The 24361-nt window shown below is 45.3% G+C and overlaps 2 protein-coding genes across 8 annotated transcripts in view; one reads left to right on the plus strand and one right to left on the minus strand.

Moving 5' to 3' along the window:
* Pias1 (protein inhibitor of activated STAT 1) overlaps positions 1-7162 on the plus strand; it is a 110867-nt gene extending 103705 nt beyond the window's left edge. For all 3 annotated transcript variants that reach the window (XM_075965567.1, XM_075965568.1, XM_075965566.1), the window contains exons 13-14: positions 178-215; positions 3403-7162. In XM_075965567.1, the coding sequence (XP_075821682.1) occupies positions 178-215; positions 3403-3696 (332 nt within the window). In that variant the 3' untranslated portion in view covers positions 3697-7162. The remainder of the gene's footprint in view (positions 1-177; positions 216-3402) is intronic.
* Positions 7163-10099: 2937 nt separating this feature from the next.
* Positions 10100-22167, minus strand: Calml4 (calmodulin like 4). Of its 5 annotated transcripts, XM_075965571.1 has the most exons (7): positions 21979-22167; positions 21550-21790; positions 21436-21466; positions 18381-18449; positions 16703-16843; positions 13858-14046; positions 10100-10277 (listed from the first exon to the last, which is right to left on the minus strand). In XM_075965571.1, exons 2-7 carry the CDS (start codon positions 21550-21552, stop codon positions 10180-10182), a joined length of 531 nt encoding a protein of 176 aa, XP_075821686.1. In that variant the 5' UTR covers positions 21553-21790; positions 21979-22167; the 3' UTR covers positions 10100-10179. The 5 variants fall into 5 exon arrangements, with proteins under 5 accessions (XP_075821686.1, XP_075821687.1, XP_075821688.1 ...); XM_075965572.1 differs by lacking the exons at positions 18381-18449; positions 21979-22167; XM_075965573.1 differs by lacking the exons at positions 18381-18449; positions 21436-21466; positions 21979-22167 and having other exon boundaries at positions 21523-21784.
* Between the last annotated feature and the right edge of the window lie 2194 nt (positions 22168-24361).

The raw sequence follows: 24361 nt of genomic DNA on the forward strand, positions 1-24361 counted from the left end.
CCTGTAAATGTTTGGATGAAAGGTGTGCACCACATGTCCAGCATTCCTTGTGTTTAAATATGAATTCAGAGTGTATAGAATGTAAGATTTAAGTGCTGGGATGTTTAGAAAAGTTTTACTTTTTGTTGTTTTTTGCCTACAAGCTAAGTTTGTTTTTTTTTTTAATTTTTCCCACAGGATTAGATTTCTTTCCTTTCTTATCAGGAGACAATCAGGTATGTTAATGTGAAAACAATCCATTTTTTTAATTGTATATTAAAATATCAAGCTATAATACATAGCCAGAAGAAAGAATAAATTTCCTTGGCAAGGGGAGTACCTGTAGCCAGTGTTGCTCTGGCTGTAAGAATTTAAATAAAAGCCATCCTTTATCACTGCCCTCCACCCCCAGTAGAGGGTAAAAGCAGTGTCTGTCTGTTGATTTCTCAATACTGCTGTATAAAGACACAGGCCTGTGAACCATGTGATTAGTGGGTTTCAGTCTTGGCCACATGTATCAAGAGTGTCCTGTTTGTTGCCCAGGACATCATAGCTGTTGTTATTATATAGTATATTAGTCTGTGGTGCTACTGCATTGCCAATGGTATGTTTAAAGCATACAGTTGTGTGCAGTCCGTAAGTACTAGATAGTGGTAGTGAATGATCTGATTTTCAGTTATACAGCATGCTGTGCTTCCTCAAACTGTATTTACTGCAGCTGATTGCTTCCTCTACTCCCATGTTTGTCTCAGCTCATGTTGCTTTATTCATCTCAGACCCTAAACGTACACAATCATTTGCTAAAAAGGCCACATCTAGTGACCTGGAAGCAAGATTAAAAGAGATCAAGGAGTGTGGAAGGAGAAAGTCAGTGACTGTTACTCAGCAGTCAGACTGTCCCATTGCACCAGAGCTACAGACTTGCAGAACAAGAACAAAGTGACAGAAGTCTCATCGAAAACAGTGAGACAAACACAGATTGAGAAAGGCCTACTACAGCAATAGAGAAATGGCTAAGGACATGGATTAAGGCCAGGATGCAGAAGCACATCCTGCTCGGTACTGTGACACTCTCTGCCTAAGCAGTGATCCAGCCACTGTCCAGATGCCTTCCTGAGTTTCGTGCCAGCAAGCTGGAGCACTAATTGGAGATTAGCAAACTTTGAAAGATGTTGTTGTTCATTGGTGATGGTGTTCATGTACATCCTCCTTCATCCCAGTATCACAGTGGTGGTCTTGTTCTAACACCATGTCTCTGACCCAACCAATAGAAATAGATCAAGGAGATTTTTAAAAATTTTTTGAGGATTTCATACATGAGTATACTGTATTTACATTATTTTGACCCATCCCTTTCCCTCCTCCAGCTGCTCTGTGGCCCCTCTCTGTATATAAATTTTTAATTTTTATTACTATTGTATCCATGGTTGTATATGTAACACAATGTATGTTTAGAAGTCAAAGGACAGCTGTATGGAGTCAGTTTTCTCCACCTCTGTGTGGGTTTCAACTGTTGAACTCAAGTATTCAGGCTCTATAGCAAGCTCCTTTATCTGCTGAGCTGCCTTGCTGGCTGATTAAGGAGATTTAGTGGCCTTTGGGACCTGCTGCCTGAGTAGGACCTTTGTCCAGGCTACTGCTGCAACAGGAACACTGAGGAGACAAGCCTGTGAGTGTGGACGGATGATAGCACCAGTGCTGTGCAGTAGCCTGTGTAGGCACTCGAGCGATTACTGCTGACTGCAGGGGATTTGCTTTTGATGAAGAGGTTGCAAAGCAATGTTGTAGTTGTGGTGGCCACTAACTCCAAGATCGTGTATGTGACACTGAGGAGCCCCAGAGAGCTTCCTAAGGAAGCTGCTGTGGAAGCTTGGAACTGAAAAGCAGGCAGGAGCAAGGGGAACTGCAAGAGACAAAAGGACCCACTAAGTTTCATAAAGGAGCTAGTGGAACTTGCACAGACATCAGCAGTCCCCTTCAGATGAGATACTTTAGAACATGAATATCAGAGAAGGGGAGTGTTTGTGGTACACTCTTCACAGCACAGCTTTGATGAAAAGGGACAGACCAAGCAAAGCACCACAGCATGCTTCTGAAGAATGGCTCCTACTTAGGATGAGCTCTAGTGGAGAAGCAGGCATTTCCCCTGCCCTGAAAACCTTCCAGGAAACAAGTTGTGCCTAGAAGACAGTGGCACTGACCCCTGGCCTGTGTAGACCTATGAATGAATACACACACACACACACACACACACACACACACACACACACACACACACACATCTTTTTAGCAAAATACATAATTAGATCTCATAGGGTATAGATATGATGAAAGAATGTTTTTGCACAGCCATGTGGTCTGTTCATGTTTAAGTATTATTATAAATAGTAAGATAGTTGGGAGTGTTTAGGAAGCCCCAACCTCTGTGAAGATCTGTAGGCAGATACTCTTTAGTGGGGAGATGTTTTTTTCTTCAGTGGTTAGCCACTGGTAAGTTGTTCATACTCTGTAACTGAGTAACTCACTGAGACACACACTGAAGGTAGACTGTTGAGAAGAGGCAAGGATCAGGTAGAGGGAGAGAAATAGGGGAAAGCAGTAGAGGGTAATTATAATCAAAAGACATTATCTACATGTGAAAATGTTATAATGAAACCTATGATTGTGTATAATTAGTACATGTTATAAAATCTTTAAAAAATGAAAAAGCTTAAAAACAAAGTAAAATTGTTATGTAACCAACTAATTAAAAGGCGAGCTTTGGGATTTTTTTTTTTTAATAAATGTAGAGTAACCTAAGCATAGAGTATTGGTAAAGCCCACAGTAGTCCTCAGCCTTCACAGCCACTCAGCAGGCAGCAGTCCCTGACCCGGAGACTTGCAGCTCCACACGCCCCACTATGGGAGTGCCCTGCAGAAGTGTGACATTGCTTATCTTTTACAGCAAGTTCTCCCTGCCTTTTCCAACTCAGACCTGCTCATGTGCACAAACACTGTGCCCAGTGCCTGCAGTGCTGAAAGCAGTGACAGGCTGCACAGAGCTGCAGCCTGAGCACGATAGCAGCTGAGCTTCTTCATGATGCAGTTCTCAGGATGAACTTGTCAGTGGGAATGCAGGATGTATCTTGAGAGGGGCAGCTGCCCTCCTTCCTACTGCTTCTGAACGTCTCAGAAATAGAGTTTTAAGAACTGCGTGCAATGCAAACTAAAATACACACACAACACAATCAAAAGTGTTATTCCAGTTTCAGATACCATGCCAAAGCGCTTTCAGTATCAGTGACCAGTCATTTCACTGCAGAATGTGTTGTTACTTGAGGAGCCAGACACTCAGGATATGTTAACTTGGGACTTGCTCTGCTGAGAAGAGTACAGAGGTGCATCTGATTGTAACGAGAGTGTTTTGTCTCTGGTCCCTCCTAGCATTACAACACCTCCCTGCTTGCCGCAGCAGCAGCAGCGGTCTCAGATGACCAGGACCTCCTGCACTCCTCCCGCTTTTTCCCGTATACCTCCTCGCAGATGTTTCTTGATCAGCTAAGTGCTGGAGGAAGCACTTCTTTGCCAGCCACCAACGGAAGCAGTAGTGGCAGCAACAGCAGCCTTGTGTCTTCCAACAGTCTGAGGGAGAGCCATGGCCATGGCATGGCCAGCAGGAGCAGTGCAGACACGGCGTCCATCTTTGGCATCATACCAGACATTATCTCATTGGACTGACGCCCTCGTCCTGCTGCTCCCACCCTGTCCCAGATTAAATGACTTGGCAGAAGAGAACTCTGTGCTCTGTTTTACCTTATCTTGTTTAGAAAAGTACACAAGCGTGGTTTTTTTCCTTTTTTTAGGGAAAAAAATTAAAAGAAATGTACAGAGAACAAAACTATATTTTCAGTTTTACTTTTGTATATAAATCTAAGACTGCCTGTCTGATAAAACACTTGTTTAAAAAAAAAGGAAGGAAAGAAAAGAAAAAGCAAGCACCCACAAACCTCCTTCGGTTCATTTCTTTCTGGATTCTGAAGACTTTTTCACCATTTGTCCTCTGGTTTGGGTTTTATTTTACTTCAATGGCATTATCTTACTTGCAATAACAGAAACAGAATTGCATGTATGAAGTTTTAAATCATGGGCTTTGTTGTAGGGAGGGGGTTGGGATAGTTTTGATTTCCATTGTTTCAAAGCAACAGACTTGGAGTCTGTTTATGTATGCGTGGATTTTGCCAGCCTTAAGTTATAATCTCACCTGTCCCACTGCACTCCCTTTGTTTGCAGGACATAGCTCGTGGGTGTGTGTGTTTTCAGTGTGTGCCTGAGTGTACTGTTCTGTCATCACTGTCCCCTCTCCTCCTGTTGGCATTTAGTTAATATCAGTTGCCTGCTTTTTTCAAAATGTTTCAGAGGTCTTGAACTTTAACATAAGCATCTTTCTCAGCTCTCCCAGTGCGTGTTCACCATCACAGGTTCTCTGTGATCTGCCGTGTGCCCCCTAAGAGTGCGTTTCCTAGAAGTGTTAGAGTAGAAGCTGCCTGGATAGGCAGTCTGAGGGCAGGCCTGTGAACGACAATACGCTTGTGTGGATTCTGAATCGGAATTGCCAGTATTTTGTATGTAAGTCAAATCTGTGAGTACCTGCATTTTGGTCACAGGGTAACAAGTTTTTGAGAATCTTCATACCAAAGTGGGATGTGAAAGAGCCCTGGAAGCCCTGTGGGGTACGGGTATCATGTGCAACTGGCAGAGGGCATTGTACCACCTCAAAAAAGAAAGAAGTCAGTTACCCTAAAGTTGACAGTACAGTGCAGCCCACATGTGGATCTGTAGCAAATCTGTTTGATGAACAGTTGAAACTCAACAATAACCTTAGTTATTTTGTTTCTGTGGTTCTAAATATACTTCTTTTCTTAGCCTTGTTTGTTTTTACTCAGCTTTTAATGACAAGTATGACATAGGAAGCCATTATTTTTTTAATTCAAGAATCAGTCAGTCATATCTACTTGGTCTTACCTACTCTCAATAGCAGAATATGTAAATATATTAAAATTTTCTTCAGGAAATGATTAAGGGTCAAAGGAAGGAAAAAGTGCTTCTCGTACTTGAGAGTCATCAGAGAAAATGCAGTGCTCTTACAGTGAAGATAAATGGGCACGGGTTTATCGGCAGAGAGGACGGGGCACACCATCCAGTTCCCAGGCTGGCTTTTTATGTTACAACTTCGAGTTCTCAGAGTTGAAGGACCTCCTTTGTGTATAGTAAACTTGTTTTCAAACCTTGCATCAGTAACGAAGGACCTATATTAATGCAGGTAGAAGTCAAGATTGCTGTATCTTCAGTTGTATGATAAAGTGAATGGTTCACATGACAGTGTGGCATCTAAAAATATGTTTTTATAGCGTCTCTGCTACTAAACTGTCAACTTGAATTTTGAAAAAGTTGGTGTTGATATGTATATGTGTGTGTGTATATATGTATTTATAAACAAGTGTGTGTGAGTAACATCGTCTTCCCCTGCGCATGTGTGTTCCACACAGAAACGGCTGTGTTAGTCACAAAACAATCCGCAATAAAACAAGGCATTTGTTGTCAGTTCAAACCAGAAATGGTTACGTTGTTAAATTTTATCGGGTGTGGTGAGTACACGTTTGATTTATTTTTTTTTCAGTGCTATATTAACTTAGGCTCATTTCAGATAAGGTCTTAATTTGTGTCTAAGTTGAGATTAGAGTAGGAATCAATAAAATTGTGGCTATTTCTGTTAGCATTGCAATAGTAAACATTTTTGTTATTTCAACTATCTGAGATGAAATGAATAGTTTTTCTTGTTTTTGGATTTTTTTTTTTAGCTTGTTAGTGGTTTTAGGATTCTGATCGCAGTTTTTGTGTCTGATGCTGAATTACAAACTTAGAACGATCCAGTTGAAAAACCAGTCCTCTGCATTCTTCAGCCCAGTTGTGGAGGAACGGTCACTTTCCTTCCATGTCCTGCATTGTATCAACCTAAGGGGAGAGTGGGTAACAGTGAGAAATATATGTTCATGGCTTTGGTCATGTTAGCTCGTTCCACGTCAAAAAGAGTTTATTTCTTCATTTGTTGACTTCCTAAAACATTACACATGGTTAAGTTCAGTCACGGACTTTCACGATCTTTAGTAATTATTAGTCATGCACTGCTTTGTCTCCTACATTAACAAGAAAAAGCACATGGTCACTCCATCTCTTTTTGTTGCTTTTCCTTAGCCCACCCTCATTCCACAGCCCTGCCAATCTTGATAGACTGTGGACAAATACTGTTCTCAGTATCTTTCAGCAAGTTGCTAGGAACCCCCTTCCTTAGTCTTTCTTACTAGCATGTTCACATGTGCTCTGTATAGTACTGTGTGTGCCCCATCTATCTGTAAGCACACATCATCAGAAAAGTAGCTGTTCAACTAGCAGGGTAGGGGTGGCTTTTAATTTACTACGTAAGTATTACTGAACACATTTTTTAAATAAAAAACCATGCATCATACTTTGTTGACCAAAGTTTTTCCATTGCTAATTTAGGTATTATACATCTACATTACTGACTTAAAGAATCACCTAAGTTTTGAAAAGTGGAAAGTGTTTCTGCCAATTTTTCTTTGAGGACAAGTGTATGAAACTGAGTGAAAATATATCCCAATTGTAAATGGATACATGTAGAAATAACCTCGTTTTTAAAGCAGTTTGAATTTTAAGTACATAAAACTTTCAGGATCTTCAGGACTCTTAAAAGCACATTTGAATTTATTTTGGTAAGAACTTTGCTTTATGGATACACATTGCATTCTGTTTGTTTTGGTTTTGTTTTTAATTAAACACAAAGCGTAGATTTCAAAGAGGGAGGGAGAATATCTGGTGGTCCCAGAGTGTGCTGCTGCTGTTTTATTAACAAAGGGGAAATGTATATAAATAGATAAAAGTTACCATAAATTCCATGAACTTAAATCTGTGATTCATTGCCTTAAAACTTTCTCTCTTAGAATTTCCATACCGCATGCCAAACCAGTAAAATGGCTTTTAAAAATGTATAGTAGACCAATGTCAGTTTGTATAAAAGTACCAAGTGAAAATATTTATTACATGCATTGGAGAAAAGTTGTTTCCCTATTGAATGTTACCTGTTTATGTAGAGCTCTTTAGATGTAATAAAAGAAAAGGCTTCAGTTAATTTGTGTTCTGTAAAATACTACTACTGGGTCTATAAAGGAACAGTCCCGTAAGAAAAGTGCTGGTGCAACGTGCTCCCAGGGCCCCTGAAATCTAGAGGTTTCAGAGCATGACAAGTAAGTAACTGATAGCTCTACATCATGCTTTGACCTTCCTTACTGGAATACAGCTAGCTCTGTAATGAACCATAGCACTAAATTTTAAAGGTACTTGTTGTCTATCTGCTGGGCCTCTCCACTCTTTATGGTGAGCAAGCCTGGTGCTAGGTAAACCTGTTGGAATTTGAAAAATGCACACATGGGAACCCTGAAGCAACAGCCTCCTGATATGGCTGTGTAAATCCGGCTTCAGGAGTTTGAGCTCACCATGACTAGAGCATTGAGTGGGGAAAGTCAGCCCAGGTGATGCAGACCGCCCATTAGCCGTGTGCTCTTTGCAAGCTGTGCTGGAGATTCCACTCAGCCAAATATGGTTCAGAAAACATGCTTTAAATCTACACCACAGGCAGGATATGGTGGCACACACCTTTAATCCCAACACTTGCAAGGCAAAGGCAAGCAGATTTCTGTGAGTTTGAGGCTGGCCTGGTCTACAGAGAAAGTTCCAGGACATCTAATACACAGAGAAACCTTGTCTCGAAAAACAAACCAACCAAACAACAACAAAAAAAAAAAACCCAAACAGACAAAAAAAACACAGTTGCTGACAGGCTTCAGAACACATTGGGGAGATACCTCTTCTGTAAAGGTAGGGTAGACTTTTCATCCTTCTGTCCCACGTACAGCATCAGCACGGAGCACCTGTCAGGTCTTCGGTATTCTAGACTGGCAAGCAGATGTGCCTCTGAATCTATGGCTGGAGTCAGGTGTTGGGTCTGGAACCTTCCCATCTGGTAGAGAAATAGGCCTTCTCTTTGGAAGCCCAGCCTCCCCCAGGAAGACTTGCCATGGGAGTCATGAAGACTTTTACTATGTGTTGTTCTGGCTTCTTTCCAGGCGCCCTTGAACAGCCCAGAAATTCTTATTTTTTTTTCTTTGTGTTTCCCAGATAGACTTTTGCTTTGTATATCATGTTGGCCACAGACCAAAATCCTCTTTGAAGGCGTGTGCCACTATTATCTAGCATATTTTTTGTATTAAAGAAATCTGCCAGTGTTGTTAAATATTAAAATATCTGGGGTCCCCCCCCCCCGCCCGCACCAGCGGGAGGGCATACACGCGGCGGGTCCCGGCGGTGGCGGCTGTGGCGGCGGCTGTGCACCAGGGTCCGGCACCCGAGCAAGCAAGCGGCCACAGCACACGCGGCGGGTCCCCGCCGGCGATCCTGGCGGCTGCAGCGGTGGCGGTGGCGGCGGGTCAGACATAAACACAGGAAATAGCTATATAAGAATTTATTAACAAGGAGAGAAAGAAATAAAGGAAGAGAGAGGGAGAGAGAGAGGGAGAGAGAGAGAGAGAGAAAGAGAGGGGGGAGAGAGAGAGAGGAGAGAGAGAGGCCAAAGACCCGTGTGAGAGGAAAAGCAGAAAGAGCATTGTCAGGGCGGGGTCAGGAGTTAAAAGGAGTGGGCGTGGCCAGGGCAGGGACCAAAGGAACAACAGCCAGGTTGCCTATATTCAAGCTGCTCAGGGAACACAGATAGTGTCTACTTTCAGGAAAATGAGGCCTTCCTTTCTCAAGACTGACACTGTTTGGTCCTCTGGAGTATTCCCAGAGCCTAGTCTTTAGTAAAATATATGTCTGGTCAAACTTCCCAGGAGACACCTATGTCTTGATATGTCTTTCTGTTTTCACTAAGGAAAAAAGCCACAACCAGTCCTAACACAAAGGATTGAAGGTCTCCATGTTCAGAGTTCTACACTCCACCTATGTTGGTATGTCACAAGAGGACCTCTAGGTGAAGAGGTGGTTCCAACTCTGATTTCAAGGCCTCTCAGATCGGGACATGACCTGGTATATCCCCTTATCCTGGTAGTTCCAAGAAAATGACTTAAAGTTGTGGTTACCCCAGGTCACTTGAGCAAACCATCCTGGTTCCTGCAACCTAACAATAGCCCAGGGCACAGCTTCAGCAAATGTTTCCAGGAACATCAGAGATGTTGCTTAACTCTTCAAGGCCTCTGAAGGGGCCAGGCCCCCCCACTTCCTTTGGTGTGGAATATAAAGTTGGATCACCTGCCACTACTCAGCTGATCCCACACTTAACACTCACTCCAGTGTATGTTTCTACTTTATCCCGGTTTATGAAAGAGCATCCTGCACTTTGTGTGCCAGGCGAGATGGAATGAGGATTTATCGATGGGCTTGTAGAGCTGTAAGGAATGGTGTGTTAGTGTGTGTGCATGCTCTGTGCTCGTTGCTGTGTCTGTGTGTGCATGCTTTGTGCTCATCGCTGTGTCTGTGTGTACATGCCTTATGCTTGTTGCTCTGCGTCTGTGTGCACATTGCTTGTGGTTTTCTGTGTGTGTGTCTGTGCTCGTTGCTCTCTATATGTGCATGCGTGTACAGACACTCTGCTTATTGTTTGTTCCCAGCCAACTCTAGCCTTCTCTTGGAAATGCCAAATGTAGTTCTTGTACCCAAAAGTAGACTGGTCTTCTAGAAGACTGGTTTGTTTGTTTTGCTTTTTGGAAGAAACACTACCATGGAAACACCAATTCCACATGCTCCCAAGTCGCCAACCATTTTCAAATCATAATCATCCTTGTGAGATCCAAAGGCTTTGAGAAGCACAATGGTCTACCCAAGGTGAGGGTAATGAAATTGCAGAGCCCGCATTGGCACACAAACCTGACTGCAAATCATAGGCCTTTCCATGCTGCAGAGGGCTAGACTAATGTTAGTACTAAAATCAATACAGACTTATTACAGGAGTACCATGGCTACATCATTTATTGGTACTAATCCCCTGCAATGTGGTCTTACTGTCATGTTTGCCATCTCTAGATTTCCCTTTTAAAAAATAATCTAGGTTTTCAGGCCCCGGAGCTCTCATCCTCTTCTCCCTGGACCTCAGCTCTCTCAGTAGTCTTGCACAGGAAGGGTGATCCGCTGGATAAATGTGTCATATTTCACTTGGCCATTTGGTTCGATGCCCGCTTCCTTGAAAAGATCATCCACTGCAATAAATCACATTAATGTTTCAATTTGGATTTGCTAAGGTTAGGGGTTCCCAGAAGTCCTCCATGAGAATCTGATGGACTCTTCCCATGGACTAGGATGCAAACCAAAACAGAAGGATAACCTGCTTCCAAGGCCCCAGAGACCACCAGTTCAATTTTCCCGCTTTCTGCGGGACCAGCACATGAACAAAGTATCCTGATGAGGAGTCAGTCATTGAAGCTGCCTTGTACTTGATTGTAAAATTTCTTAACATCTATTTATTTATTGGGGGGGATGGTTATTGTTCATGCCACATGTGTGGAGGTCAGAAGGCAGCTTGTGGGAGTCCACTCTCTCCTACCATGTGAGTTCCAGAGATCAAACTCAGGTTAACAGGCTTGGCAGCCAGCACGGAACTCTTTTAAATAAACATTTAACCCCTGCGTCTGTCTTTCAGGAAACCTTTAGTGTAGGTATTTTACCTTACAGCCCACTCTTGCAACCTTCCAGTCACATGGGCATCATCCACAGCTCCAGACACAGTCCCACTGATCCGGGCTCGTTCCTGCCCCTCCTCCAGACCAACCCACCTCCCCCCTCACTGCTCACCTGCCAGTAGAATACCGAGTGACACGTGCTCTGTTACCATCACCTCACTATAAAGGGTGGGTGACAAGAGCACATGGGTTACGTCACCTTGGGGTTGAGTTGGATCCCTAGCATTAATTTGAAAGATGCTTTTTTGTCAATGTACAAGCACAAAAATCCAAATACATCTGAAGTTCAGAACATCAAACTGCACTGTTCAGGGCCTGGAAAGATGGCTCTTGAGAGGACCCTAATCCCATTCCCAGTAGACATGTAGGTGGCTCACAACTGTAACTCCAGTTCCCGAGGATCTGATGCCCTCTTCTACCCACCTCAGGTACCTCTACATATACAGCATACCCTCACAGTGCTACATACACAAAATATTTTTTCCTTTCATTTTATTTAACCCATGTCCATATGGATTTTCTGAAATTCTACCAGGTTTTTTGTTTGTTTTGAGAGGGTATTACACCTAGAACTTACTATGTAGACTAGGCTCACAGGCTGGAACTCAACAGAGATCAGCCTGCCTCAAGTGCTCGGATTAAAGGCCTGTGCCACGATGGCTGCCAAATAAGATCTGTCTGAAAGCAGCATTGCTTTTAAAAAAGATACTAATTTAGCCAGAAATCATGGTGCACACCTTTAATCACAAAACTCTGCAGGTAGAGGTGGGTGATCTCTGAGTTTAAGGCTAGCCTGATCTTTATAGTGAGATCCTATCACATACATACATACATACATACATACATACATACATACATAATGAATAGATAGATACAAACATACGTAGGTGATAGATAGATAGATAGATAGATAGATAGATAGATAGATAGATAGATAGATAGATAGATAGATCTCTTTTTAAACCCATAGGTGCTCTGAGCCTGAGAAGACAGATGCATCTTATTTCATGGAAAAGCTTCTAACCTCCAACCAGTTGGTTGCCAGCTGCAGAGGACAGGCCAAGAATCGGCTCCAGCATCAGTGACAGACCAGAAGGGGGCAGCACTCCACAGCCCAATGCTGACCAGAAGGGGGGGCAGCACGCCACAGCCCAGTGCTGACCAGAAGAGGGCAGCACTGCACAGCTGGGTGATAGCTGGTGAAGGTGCTACTGCTACCAACGATGCTTTTGAATAGAACAGAGCATTTCTTCCAAATCCCCAGGAGAAATAGTTATTACTTTGATATCTATTGTTCTACTGCAGCCAGAGGGGGAATGAGTCTCCATCAGCTCCTTCCCAGAGTGTTGTGCATGCTTATGTGTGAGGGAGGTCTAGGGACCTGACTGTCACCTCGGAGGACACTCCACCAGCAGTGTCGTGGGAGTCTGAGATAAGGGCAGGCCAGTTTTCCCCCTTCATGTAAAAAACAGTTGCAGTAAAAGCTGCCAGCTGGGAGAAATTAGGAGATAAATCTACCTGCCAGGCACCATTTTTAAAGGCTCAGGACCTTCCTGAGTGCAGATAAAATCTGAGAAGGCTGCTCCATAGAATTCTAGTTCCTGGAGGACCCCAGGGATATCTGTCACAGCCTCATCTGCAGCAAGGGGAAGAAACACATTCCAGGGCTCCTGAAGGAAGGGCCTGGATTCAAACTCAATTCAAACCATAGCCTGAAAATTCTGCCTGGTTAGTTGTAGTCTGACCAGAAGTTAGGGACATCGGGGCCTTTTCAACCCACTACCTAAGTTAAGCCCTCAAGCTGGCCAGCCAACCTGAAAAGCCTCACTATGGAGATCAATGATGCAGACTAGGGGCAGGCCGTGGTCCACAGTTGTGTCCTCACTAGAGTGCTGGCAGGCTGGAAAGACTGCAAATAGCCCAAGCATGTACCTAGAGCTTTCTCAGAATTCCCAGGCACTCATCCTGCTCTGATGCAAGAAATGTAATAGGCAAGATCACCTCATGATCTGTGGCCAAGGCAGGTTTCTCTAGCTAGTTTTTCCCTGAGAAGCTCCCATACTCCCAGCTCCTAGGGCTGCTGGGGAAAGGGGCACAATGGTCTCTCCATTTGGAAACACCATCGGTGGCCATATCAGAGCCAGCTGTGGTGAGAGGATGACCCTGAAAATGAGGGGCTCTTGGATCCTGCATTCTGCCTTAGCTCTACTCAAGAGCCGCTCGCCACTTAGTTGACCCTTTCTATCAGTTGAAGAACCATGTGTGTTGCCAGTATGTCCTATGTCATAGCTCTTAGTGTGTGGCTTGTGTGTACATGTGTATGCCTGTTTGTGTGTATGTAGGCACGTGTGTGCAAGTGCACCAGCACGTGTGGAAGCCTGAGGTTGACATCTGTTATTCCCTCTGTGGCCTTCCACCTTTTCTTGAGGCAGTCTCTCTGAGCCTGGAGCCCACAGTTCAGCCTAGTCTAGGAGGCCAGCTTGTCCCGCCATCCTGCTCCGCCTCCTGTGTGAGTGCTGGAATTGCAGGCAGCTACACACCTTTCCAGCTTTTTTACCCAGGTTCCCAGGATCCAAACTTGTGGGACAGGCTACCCATGGAGCCATCTCTCTTTTTTACCCATGTCGTGGCCTTTTGACATTTTGATGCATTATCACTTACAAACATCGATGTTTGATAACCACACAATAAATAAAAGTCTTTAAAAAAATACTTAAAATGTTTAAGCACAGGATTTTGTGTTGAGCTGCATGTCTAACCATCCTGGGCCACATCAAGACCCTCAATGAGAGCTTTGGAAAATTGAGTCCGGCAGATGCCCCAGCTGATCACATGAAAACAGCTACCGCTGTTCCTAGGATCCCAACTGGGTTGTCTCTGGGCTGACACTACCCTGGCCCATTTCTGCCTGTCCACTCTGGTTCTGCCTTGATAGGGCTCAACCACCAGCTCTTAGCCAGCATTACTCATACTTACAGAGCTCCTGGGCCGTTCATCAGTTGGCCATCTGCACAGCCTTGGATGGTGTACACAGCATTGCCCTCCCCACAATTCCCTAACCCTCCCAAGTGGTTCCAAATCAAGTCAGCCAGGCTGTTACCTTCTTTGTGAGTGAGCTTCTCTCCCAGTTTCATGAGTTTTGATCGCAATTCAGATGCCATGATGTAACCTTTCTTCTCCTTGTCAGCCATCAGCATGGCAAGAAGGATTTCTTTCTTTGGGTCCTCTTGTTTGATTTGCGTGTGCATAATGGTCAAGAAGGTGGAGAAATCCAGCTCTCCGTGCTTGTCTACGAAAACCCAAACACCAGTGAGCTGGAGGAAACTGCTCTTGGGGAAGCCCATTGACCTGCCTGACTGTCACAGCCAACCCCAAAGCTACCTAATTCTCAAGGCACTGGTCGTGGTAAGAGGGACAAAGCTCTCCTTCCGACCCACATTCACACAATGGAAAGTCTCCATCCTCCCAACAGTCTTCAGTAACAATGTGTGATAGTGTTAACTGTTGACTTGACAGAATCTAGAACTTTGATGAGAAAGGCTTATGGGCATACCTGTGGGGGATCATTCTAATTATGTCAGTTGATGAGAAGCTAGAGTAGGGGATCCCCAGCTATATCAGAGGAAAAGTGGGCTGAGTCCTAGCTTACACACAATCATTGCTGCCTTCTTACTATGTGATCATTTGCTTCAAGCCCTGATGGACTTAAGAATAAACCCATTCTTAAGTTGCTTTGGGCAAAGTATTTTATAGCAACAGAAAAAGAAAAAAAAAGCCTGGCTTTATTAATCCCTCCCCCAATCTTGCTAAAGTGACAGCAGAAACCCAGAGTATTGCATCATGACATAGAACCAGATGGAGCTGCATAATAGTACTTTCTCATTGGGACCACCAGCCTGCAAATAACAACATGGAGACTTATTGATTATGAAGCTCGGCCTTAGCTTTGGTTTTTTTCTAACACATAACTTACTTAACATCTTTCTAAAATCTGCATTCTATCATGTGGCTCAGTTACCTTTCCTCTGTCCCATATGTCCAACTTCTGGATTCTATAGGCATCTTCCATGTACCTTGATTCATCCCTCTGACTTCTTCTCTCACTCTCTGCCTAGAAGTCCCACCTTCCCTCCTGCCTACCTATTGGCCATTCAGCTTTTTATTACACCAATCACAGCAATATATCTTCACACAGTGTACAAATACCCACAATATTTCCCCCTTTTTGTCTAAATAAAAAGGGAAGGTTTTAACTCTAACACAGACAATTATATATAATAAGAACATTGTCAGGCTGGGGAGATGGCTCAGAGGTTAAGAGCACTGGCTACTCTTACAGAGGTCCTGAGTTCAACTATAATGAGATCTGATGCCCTCTTCTGGTGTGATGTGCAAGCATGCAGGCAGAATAAATAAATAAACAAACAAACAAATAAATAAATAAATAAATCTTTAAAAAAACAATCAAGTTAAGAGACATAAAAACTTAAGTTGTTTAAGAAATTGTTTTAAGATTTAAAATATTTTTAGTATGATAATACAAGTTACAATAGAAAGTGGTTTGTTTAGGTATAAGACTTTGGACTCATCAAGATAGAATAGACAATAGAGTATTTTCTCCAAAATTCCAAATACAGATGGCCTGGACATTGCAAGTGTAATTTTTACCTGATAATTGTTCTCATTATATTTACTGTATTAAAGTTAAAATCTTTCCTATTTATTTAGACAAAAAGGGGGAAATGTGGGATATTTATATGTGGAATAAGATGTATTGCTGTGATTGGTATAATAAAAAAAAAGGCTGAATAGCCAATAGCTAGGCAGGAGGTTTAAGTGGGACTTCCAGAAAGAAAAGCAAACTCTGGGAGAAAGAAAGGTAGAGTTGCCAGCAAAACACAGGGAGGAAACAGGAGGTGTATGTAAGATGGAAGAGAGGTGATACCATGCGACAGAACATAAATTAATAGAAACAATTAAATTATAAGAACTGGTTAGAAAAAAAGCCTAATCTAAGGTCAACCTTTAATAATAGTAAGTCTCCATGGGGCTGGAGAGATGACTTAGCAGTTAAGAGTACTGACAGTTCTTCCAGATAATCCAGGTTTGATTCCCAGCACTTATGGCAGCTCACAACTGTCTGTAACTCCAGTTCCAGGGAATCTGACACCTGCACACCAATACTCAAAATTAAAAAGTTAAATTTCAAAAACAATAATAAGTCTCCATGTTGTTATTTGTGGGCTGGCGGTCCTGACGAGGAAGTACTATTACAATTGGGCATCAAATATAGCAGGCATTCTCAAATGTAATCATTCTTTTGTGGGACCACCAGCTCCCCAATAATGACATAGAGACTTAAATAGATGGGATGTTTTCACTAAGCATATGCCAAACCTTCTGCAAAAAACTGTTTCCCCATAAATATAGGAGCTGGGTGTGGTAGCACACATCTGTAAGCCCAGCATTCAGGAGGTAGAGGCAGGAGAATCACCCTGGGCTAACACAAGGTGAGTTCAAGACCAGCCTGGGCTACATGAGACCCTATCTCAAAATGAAAGCAAAGGGAAAAAAAAACACTGAGACCAGTGTTAGTGTACTTTCCTAGGAGTTGTGACAGACTTGTGGGACATCAGACCCTGTGGAAAGAAACGCTGTGCACATGGCCAGCTACCTCTACAGTCCAGTCCTGGTGAGGCACGCTACCACCAGCACTTTCTCCACCACTACCATCTGCTTCTTCCAGCTAGGCCCTTCACAAGCCCACCCGGATCTTGATGGAGGATGCACACTTTTAATGCCCGCACTTGGGAGGCAGAGACAGGAGGATCAGCTCAAAGACACCCTGGTCTATAAAAGTGAACTCTAGGACAGCCAGGACTGTTACACAGAGAAACCCTGTCTCAAAAACCAACACCCCACCCCCAAAAAACAAGCCCACTCACCTATCCCATGAGTCTGCAGGTGCCGCTGTACTTCCCCAGGTGTGGGGCTGGCCCCCAGGCATCTCATGGACACCAGAAGATCTGTGGCCTTAATCTTCCCTCTCTGCTGCTTGTCGTACAGGGAGAAGCATTCTTTGTACTCTGTACAGAGCGAAGAAGGAAGTTGTAGCAGATGGTCACTGATTTCTAGAACCCCATAAAAACACAGTGTGATGGCACCTGCTTGTAATCTCAGCACTTGGGAGGTGAGGGCACAAGACTCAAGAGTTCAAGGTTATCCTCTATATAGTAGTTAGAGGTTAGTCTAGACTATATAAGACACTGTCTCAAAAGCAAAACAAAGGGCCAGCAACAAAGGTGGCTTGACTGGTAAAGGTATTTGCTACTGCCAAACCTTATGACCTGAATTTGATCCCCAGAACCCTCATGGTATAAGGAGAGGAGCAACTCCTGCCGGTTGGCTTCTGACATCCACAATACATGTACACTCACACACAGTACATAAATAAATGTTATAAAACTACCAAGTTAAATATAATTCTAAGAAAAACAAATTGTTGAAGATACATTGTTTTTATTGATCTGTATGTGTGTGACTCTAGTAGTGAATGCCACACATGTGCAGGTGCCAAAGAGGCCAGAGGTTGGATGCCGTAGAGCTGGAGTTACAGGTGATTATAAACCTCTCCACATAGGTGCTGGGAACCTGACTCAGGCCCTCTGAAAGGACCGGCTCTCCAACCCCCACTGAATTTGTTTTTAGTGTAAGCAGATACCAAGCACATATCAAATTCTACATGGGCTGTACTAGACTCAAAAAGAGTGTTTATCTGAAATCCAGATGTCATGGGGTATCCTGTGGTTTATCTGGCCAGGAATCCCCCTCCTTTCTTTCTCTGTTCCTTAAGATGCCACTCAAAAACTCTCTCCAGGGCTATCCAGGGAGAAGAAAGCTGGGTAGGGCTGACAGACTCATCAGGACCTTTGCAAAATTGATGCAACTGTCCTGCTTCTGCCTGCCGAATGCGTCCAGAAGCAAGTGATGGACAGTGGTTCCATGATGCTCTCCTAGGAGGGGATTTATTACTGTTAGAGCTGCACGTGCACTCTCACATCACATAAGCAGCCCTCAGGCTCTCCTCTGGCAGGTCCCTACCTGGAACTGCCCGGAAGCATGCACAGAGCATCGGCAGTGCCTGCCTCAGCTTGGCCTGCAGTCCTTCCTTCCCTATGCAGGAGCCGCCTCCGCCCACCGCAGTTACACCGCTGGCAGAACTGTCCTGCTTCTTCCCAGCAGCCCCTAGAGGCAAAACCAAGCCACCTGGGAGCCTGGGAAAGATCCTAGCTTTGCAGATGGAGACTCTCTAGGGTGAGCTGCCCTAATCCCCTAATCCCTTCCATTTCCCAAAGAAGGCCGCTGAAGCCCGAGAGAGGGCCCCAGGATTTGCCAGCTGTCCAGACAGGCACACTGCATTCCCCCAGTTGGTAACTGGGGCGTATTTTTTTCCACGCTTTCATTTCTTAAATGTGTTAGTACATTTTAGTTAGTTAGTTAGTTAGTTAGTTGGTGTCTGTGTGTTTTGGGGGCAGAGGTATCTTTTGAGGGAGTTGGTTCTCTTTCACCGTGTGGGAGTGGGATGAACAGATGGAATTGATTGTCAGGCTTAGCGGTAAGTGCCTTTATCCACTGTGCCATCTTGCCAGACCCAGTCCATCTCTTCAGACCTGCACAGCCAGATTCCTGGAGCTGAAATTACAGGTGGGTGTGAGTCACCAGTGTAGATGCTGGGAATCAAACTAACTCAGATGCTTTTAACTACTGAGCCATCCCTCCTGCTCCCCACTCCACCACCCCTCTTCTAGACCAGACTCTGGTCCTTTACATCTCTGGGATCCCTGCCTGGGTAGCCAGAAAGCACTTCTGGGGCCAGCTGGACCCTGTATTGCATCACAAGGCTTAATGGGTCCTAGATACCTGCAATCTTATCTCACTGTGCTGGGAGAAGATAAGAAGACACCTGGACCCGCAGGCAGGCCCTGGCTCCCCTGAGGACCCTGCTCATCTGTCCGTCCCCCCCATTTCTATCCTCTTAGTCTAGCCACCCCTCCTTTACTGCTTTCCATTCTGTCGTTCACTCTCCTCGATTGTGACGCCAAGAATGGGGGGGTCATCTTTCTGCTCACTGCTGAATTTTTAACACCTGGGGCCGGCCTGGTACAGAGAAGGACACTTGCTGAAGTAAAGAATACGTTGAGGTAATTGCATTGCGTTAAAAATCCTTAGAGATATGCAATTCATGCAAATAGGAAATAGACCTTCTCCAGGCCTCCTCCCGTCCTACCGAAGGCTCATGTGGGAAAATAGGTAACAGCTGTGCCAACACATTCATACGTTCACCATGCACCTCACAGGCACTGAGGATGTGCAGTGCACAATTCACACGTAATAAAATATGCAGTGCTCGCCATTATAAAGTCTGTGTAGCCTGGAGATGGTGATGCACTCCTTTGATCCCAGCACTTGGGAGGCAGAATCAGACGGATCTGAGTTTGAAACCCCCTGGTGTATAGAGCAAGTTCCAGGACAGCTAAGGCTATCCAGAAAAACCCTGTCTCAAAAAACAAAAACTAAATAAATAAATAGAACAAATTCTATCTAGCCAACTCAACATTACAAGTGAATTTTGACCACTCTTGTATTCATAGTTAACCCAGTTTCGATTTAACGAAATAATGCAATTCTTTTCCCAGTAAATTGAGATTATACTTCCAGTAAATCGAGTAAGTGGCCCTCCAGTGAACTGTTTCTCACCATGGTATGAATTATATTCACTAAACTGAAACCTCTTGCTTTCTTGAGTCTCATGTAGCCCAGGTTAGTCTTGAACTTCTGATCCTCCTGCCTTTGCCTCTTGAATGTTGGGATTACAGGAAAACATCATCATATCCAGCTTATGTGGTGTTAGGGATTGAACCCAGGACCTCATGCATGCTAAGCAAGCACTCTACCAACCGAGATACACCCCCTCCCCCGCTCCTAAACTGGAACATCTTTCAAGGCTTCCATGCTATTGACTGCAGCAAAGCTGTCTTCTTAGCTTCTGCACAGACTGGACATAGTTGGCACCTTCCCTTTAATAATACCTGATTGATATCAGCTTTAAAGTATACTTGTCATGCCCAGTGCTCAGCATGTGATGCTAATTCTCTCCTCTGTCCCTAGCCCACAGCAGGCCCATAAGATGGCATCATTGTCCCTCCCTCTCAGATGAGAAAACTGAGGCTCCCAGGTGAACCACCAGACAGCGACCCTCAGAGGCCCTGTTCCTCGCCCATCCCTACCTGGGCTTCCAGTCACTAAACATTAATGGCCACCTTCTTGGTATCAGATCCTGGGAAACAGAATTTGCTTTCTTCCTTTCTGATAGTTTCAAAAGCCGTAGGAGAGAGGACCAGTCTGTCATCCTGGCATGGTGGAGGAACTTCTGAGGTTGAAGGAGGTCTTTAGCTTAGGTCCAACTTTAAAGACTTTAGTTTTCAGTGTGTGTGTGTGTGTGTGTGTGTTTGCGCACGCGCGCAAATCCAGGTGCCTATGGAGGCCAGAAGTGTCGGATGCCCTGGGAGCTGGAGTTACAGGTGGTTGGGAGCAGTCCTTATACATGTGCTGGAAACTAAACTTGTGTCTTCTGCAAGAGCAGTACAGATTCCTAAATACCAAGTTATCTTGCCAGGTTCATAAAAGTGGGCTAGGCCCAGCGCTTTAAAATCCCCTTGTCTGTCCCCTCTGGCCTTGGCCTTTATTTGTCCCCAATCAAGGACTTAAGGATTCTAGAAGGTACCCCCATGGACCCTATTAGGACACATTCCTGCCACCCCCTCTTCTAGACCAAGCTCTGGTCACTTACATTTCTTGGATCCTTGCCAGAGTAACAGAAGCTTGTGGCCTGCTGGACACTGCCCTGCGTCAGAGCTTCCTGGGCCCTGTGGACCTGCAGTTTTTCGCTTGCTGACAAAGTGCCATTTCAGCACCAATAAGGAGAAGTTGACATCAGGGCTGTTTTCATCTTCTGTTGGGGTAGGTTTAGGGGCACAGCCCTCGGGAAAGCTCCTCATTCCCTGAAGGTCCCAGTCTGGGCCTCTTTTGCCATATACTCAAACACCAGACCCCTGGCCAGCTCTGGGCCAAGTTCTGTGTAACCCAGTTCTGCCTTTCTGTTCTTGGGAAGCAGACCTCTGCTCCGGAGGAGGAAGCCTAAGAGCAAGGTGCTCACACTGAATTAGGCGGGAGATGTCAGCCGAGCCCCGAGTTTTACAGAGACTACCGCTCACTCATAAAGAAATACCCTGCCGAAGGGTGTAGCCCTGGCTTCTGTTCCCCATCGGCACCGGCTACAAAGCCCCATCCCTTTGTCTAGGGCCTCAGTTCCTACGTTAATTTTCCCTCTCCCACAATCACCAGCCTCCACCCAGACCCACTTTCAGGCTCTAAGGAGCACTAGCAAGCTCTTCTATGACCCAACTTTAAAGTCACGCTGACATAAAACAAGCCCCGGGAAGTCAGCAAGTCCATCTTCAGGGTCACCCCCAAACAGCACCTGGCCCCAAGCCTGTGGGTGGGCCAGCTCTCCACCCCTCCGGCCTTCCTTCCTACCAACAGAACCCAGTGAAGCAAATTGCCTAATGAGACACACATTTTGTGGGGAGTTACTAATTAAAGAACAAACCCAACCTACCATTAATTTGGTCCTGGGAAAGGAACTTGGCCTGCAGCAGAGAACAGAACAATCAGGCGGGACTCCCATAAGGGCCTCCCCACTTACTTCCCTCCAGCGCCTCTCCTCACTCACCATCTTCAGGCACCCCTTGCTCCTGGAACCGCGTTCAGTTGTCTTTCCTCTGACTTGGAGTCCAAAGTCCACCAGGCTGGGTGGAGGCCTGAAATAAATCCTCTGCTGCCATGGAGACTGGGCCCAATGCCAGGAGGGTCAGATTCCGGCCTTCTCTGAGCAGCAGTTGGCCCAGCATCCTGAGAAGGCTGACTGGGAGTACAGACTCTCCTGGAAGTCCTTGTCGCTGGAGGCCAAGGCTCTGTTGCAACAGGACAAATGTCAGTGTCCCCTCCTGGGAGCCCTGGGTGCGACTGTCTCTGTCCTGGTCTAAGCCTGTCTAGGACCCTTTTCTCTCTCCTGAAGCTATGCTGAGTTCCTTGTTGGAGCCAGAAACGACCCACACCATTTCTCCAGAAGACTGTCAAAAGGAATCTGGCTCAGGGATACCTTATACACAGCCTTGGGGGTGCACCGCAGCTGGGGACACACTGAGGCATTGTCTTCAGCTGGGATCCGCATCCCCCCTCTCCTCTGTGTCGTTTCCTCACCAGATACATTATGCCATAATTATAGGCTGCTGGGACCCAATGACCAGTACACAGCCAGTTCTGCCTCCTGGGAGCTGGGGATGGTGGGTGCTGGAACTGGGCCTCCAGCCCTTAGCTAGCTACTGAGGCGCCTTGGAGTTTGACCTCTCAGTGGGGGGACTTTCCCAGGCAGGAAGTTCCTCCATCTCTTCCTTCCTCTCCTCACCCCTTCCTGTATTAGCACTGGCTCTGATTCTCAGCATTCTATGCTGTTCCCACTTCCCCTGGGAGACAGAGGAATATGGGTGGCTCCCAGAACTGCCACTGAGCCCTGGACATGACTAGGTTCTCACACTGGTCTGGAAGTCTCCATCCCCCATCCACACCTGGTGGCTGGTTTGCCTGCAAGGCACTAAATCCAGGTTGGCCCAGTCGTCGGTTATTGTGTGTGGACACCCAGGCTGTGGACTACACGGAGCTAATGGGGGCTGCCAAAGGCCGCAAGTGCCAGAGGAAGAGGCGTCTCCTGCTGTGAAGGCACATGATACATGGCCTCCTGCTAACTCCTATGAGGGCACATGGACACAGGACCTCCCTCTGGTCCTGACCACCTCCATATGGAACGCTTTTCCTCCCCAAGTTTCTACTGATTCACCTCTTTGCACTCGTAGACTTGAGAATCTTGAGGTTCCGACTCCATGCTATGGGGGAAGGCATGGCGGGGGAAGACTGGACGGTGCACCTCAGCGGCCTTGAGAGAGTAAGGGAAGGAGGCAGGACTTTGGCAGGTGGGCACAGGCCATAATCACCCTGTCTTTGTGAAGGGCTCAAAGACAGGTAAGGCATTTTCTTACCTGTAAATGGGTACTGGGATCAGCCCTGCACCCCTAAGGATGCCCTGACACCTGCCAACTCTCCCTCCTTTTTTGTTTGAGGTGTGTGTGTGTGTGTGTGTGTGTGTGTGTGTGTGTGTGTGAGAGAGAGAGAGAGAGAGAGAGAGAGAGAGACAGAGACAGAGAGAGAGAGAGAGACAGAGACAGAGAGAGAGACAGATAGACTGACTGACTGACTGACTATGCTAAATCATTTACTGGCATAAATTTTACAAACATTACTTAAATCACCAGTAATGGAGCTGGAGAGTTCTGTGCCCTCTACAGCTGTGGTGAGTGTCAGAACATTGAAGCTCTTTCGGAGACCACAACTCTTATGGCCAGCAGATGGCAGCCCACACATCTCCCAGTGCTAATGGACTGGACTGACGAGATCCGATGGGTGTCGGGATATGTTCTGGTATTTTATGGAGTGGGTCATTGAGGAGAACCTCAAAGAATTTGTATGTGATACCTTCAAAACCCAGTAAGAATCCAGGACTCTCAAAGCTCAGCAGTGGAGTCCAGCTCTCTCCACAAGACTTAAGCCTGGGCAGTCTTTAGCTGCTTAGCACTATGACAGTCAGGCTTGCCTTTAAGAAACTGAGTGTTTGCAGTTGCGCCTATGAACATGAAGTTCTGCATCTGATATAATTTTGCTTAGCCTCATAAAGTACCGTTTGCTGTATGGTTGGGGGCGGGGCGAAGAGGATAGGGAATCCCATATAGCACAGAGAGTTGGTGATGCAGCTAGCAGCGGACTCATGAAGAAAATGCATCGCGTCAGACCTGTTCTTCCTCTAGAGCAGTGGTTCTAACTCTGCAACCCTTGAGCACGGTTCCGCATGTTGTGCTGACCCCGACTATACATTTATTTTTGTTGCTACCTCATAACTGTAATTTTGCTAGTGTTATGAATTGTAATGCAAATATCTGATATGCAGGTTATCTGTGACCCTTGTGAAAGAGTCACAGGACCCCCAAAGGGGTCACAACCCACAGTTGAGAATCACTGTCTATACTCAGATGTACCCACCTTGACTCACCTGATCTGATGGCTGCCACCAGACAGAAAGACACATTTTAAAATATACTTTTAACTATGTGTATGTTTGCATGTCTGTGTGTACATCTGAGTACAGGAGTCCACAGAAGCAGGAAAGGAAGTCAGAGCTCCTGACGCTGCAGTTCCAGGCAGTTGTGAGCCACCCTAGGTCCTCTGAGAAAATAGGAAGTGCTCACTGAGCCATCCCTCCAGCCCCCATTTGTTGTTTTGAGACAGAGCTCATGGCCTAGGCTGCCCTCAAACTCACTCACTGCGTAGTTGAGGACAACTTGGAACTCTTGATCTTCTCTCCTCTGATGGAGGAAGGTCATTGGTTAAAAAATAAAGAAACTGCCTTGGCCCATTTTATTGGTTAGAACATAGGT

The sequence above is a fragment of the Microtus pennsylvanicus genome, chromosome 3 (assembly GCF_037038515.1).
Source record: "Microtus pennsylvanicus isolate mMicPen1 chromosome 3, mMicPen1.hap1, whole genome shotgun sequence".
In the NCBI taxonomy this organism is placed as follows: domain Eukaryota; kingdom Metazoa; phylum Chordata; class Mammalia; order Rodentia; family Cricetidae; genus Microtus; species Microtus pennsylvanicus.